The following is a 1,459-nucleotide window of genomic DNA, read 5'->3' on the forward strand; positions in this document are numbered from 1 at the left end:
CCCCCGGCCGCCCCTCTGCAGAACGAGTGGACGGCCTACTACGAGGAGATGGTGTACGTGCTGGAGGAGATCGACTACATGATCCAGAAGCTGCCCGAGTGGGCCGCGGACGAGCCCGTGGAGAAGACGCCCCGGACCCAGCACGACGAGTCCTACATCCACTCGGAGCCCCTGGGCGTGGTGCTGATCATGGGCACCTGGAACTACCCCTTCAACCTCACCATCCAGCCCATGGTGGGCGCCATCGCCGCAGGTGGGAGGGGCGTCCGGGGCGGTCGGCCGAGCAGGGCAGGGGGCTCAGGGCTCCGCTCTGGGGGAGCGCCTGGGGTGGTCGGTGCGGATCACCATTTAGCCAGAGCGCCCGTTGGGAGGCCCAGAGTGGAGGCGCCACCCGTGTCCTCCCTGCCCGGTGGGGACCCGGATCCTATCAGGGCTTCTTCGCCAGGAGGCAGGAGGCCGCTGCTCTCCCCTTCTCCTGCCTCCTCCCGGCTCAGTGCACAGGGCCCGGACGGCAGCTCTGGCCAGCGCTGCCCTGTGTGTTTACCTGTGTGTGTGCTGCATGGCCATGTATGCCGTGTGTGCTTGTGTGTTCACATGTGTGTTCACATGTGTGCTCTCTGTTTACCTGTGTATGTGCTGTGTGCCCGTGTATGCTGTGTGCGCTTGTGTGTTCACAGGTGTGTTCACATGTGTGCCCATGTGTGCTCTCTGTTTACCTGTGCATGTGCTGTGTGCCCGTGTATGCCGTGTGCGCTTGTGTTTACCTGTGTGCGCAGGCGTGCGCAGGTGTATGCTTGTATGTTACACGTGCGCACACGTACATGCATGTGTGTGTTCATGTACATTCTCTGTATGTAACACATGTGCATCTGTGTGTCCTTGTGTGTTTACCTGTGTGTGTGCTGAGTGTGACCAGGTGTGGACCGGTGTGTGCAGGTGTGTGTTTACCTGTATGTGCCCATGTATACTGTGTGTGCTTGTATATTTAGCTGTGTGCTCATGTGTGTGCCGTGTGTGTGCGATGCACACTGTGTTCTCCTGTGGTGCATGCCCACGTATGACCTGTGTGCTCCTGTAGTGTGTGCCCGCATGTCAGCCACTCTACCCTCGGCTCTCTTGAGGACGCGGGGCATGGGAGGTGGGGCTGCGGGCGCGGAGGCCTGGAGGGCGGAGTCCTTGGGGGGCAGCGGGCGCAGCCTGACCTGCGGCTCTGCAGGGAACGCGGTGGTCCTCAAGCCCTCGGAGCTGAGCGAAAACATGGCGAGCCTGCTGGCCACCGTCATCCCTCAGTACATGGACAAGGTGAGGGGCGTCCTGGGGGGCAGAGGGAGCCGTGGGGGCAGTCTTCAGGGGCTCAGAAAAAGCCCGTTCTTATAGAAGAGGCCACTGGGGGGCAGGACACCTGAGCAGCTGCCCCTCCTGTTGGGGAGAGCGGGGGGGGCCCCTCGGTCCCCGGGGG

The 1,459-nt window shown here is 62.4% G+C and overlaps 1 protein-coding gene across 2 annotated transcripts in view; it reads left to right on the forward strand.

Moving 5' to 3' along the window:
• ALDH3A1 (aldehyde dehydrogenase 3 family member A1) overlaps positions 1–1,459 on the forward strand; it is a 9,069-nt gene that overhangs the window by 2,670 nt on the left and 4,940 nt on the right. For both annotated transcript variants that reach the window (XM_027773692.1, XM_027773691.1), the window contains 2 exons: positions 22–253; positions 1,217–1,302. In XM_027773692.1, the coding sequence (XP_027629493.1) occupies positions 22–253; positions 1,217–1,302 (318 nt within the window). The remainder of the gene's footprint in view (positions 1–21; positions 254–1,216; positions 1,303–1,459) is intronic.

The sequence above is a fragment of the Tupaia chinensis genome, unplaced genomic scaffold (assembly GCF_000334495.1).
Source record: "Tupaia chinensis unplaced genomic scaffold, TupChi_1.0 Scaffold000365_1, whole genome shotgun sequence".
NCBI classification, from domain to species: Eukaryota; Metazoa; Chordata; class Mammalia; order Scandentia; family Tupaiidae; genus Tupaia; species Tupaia belangeri.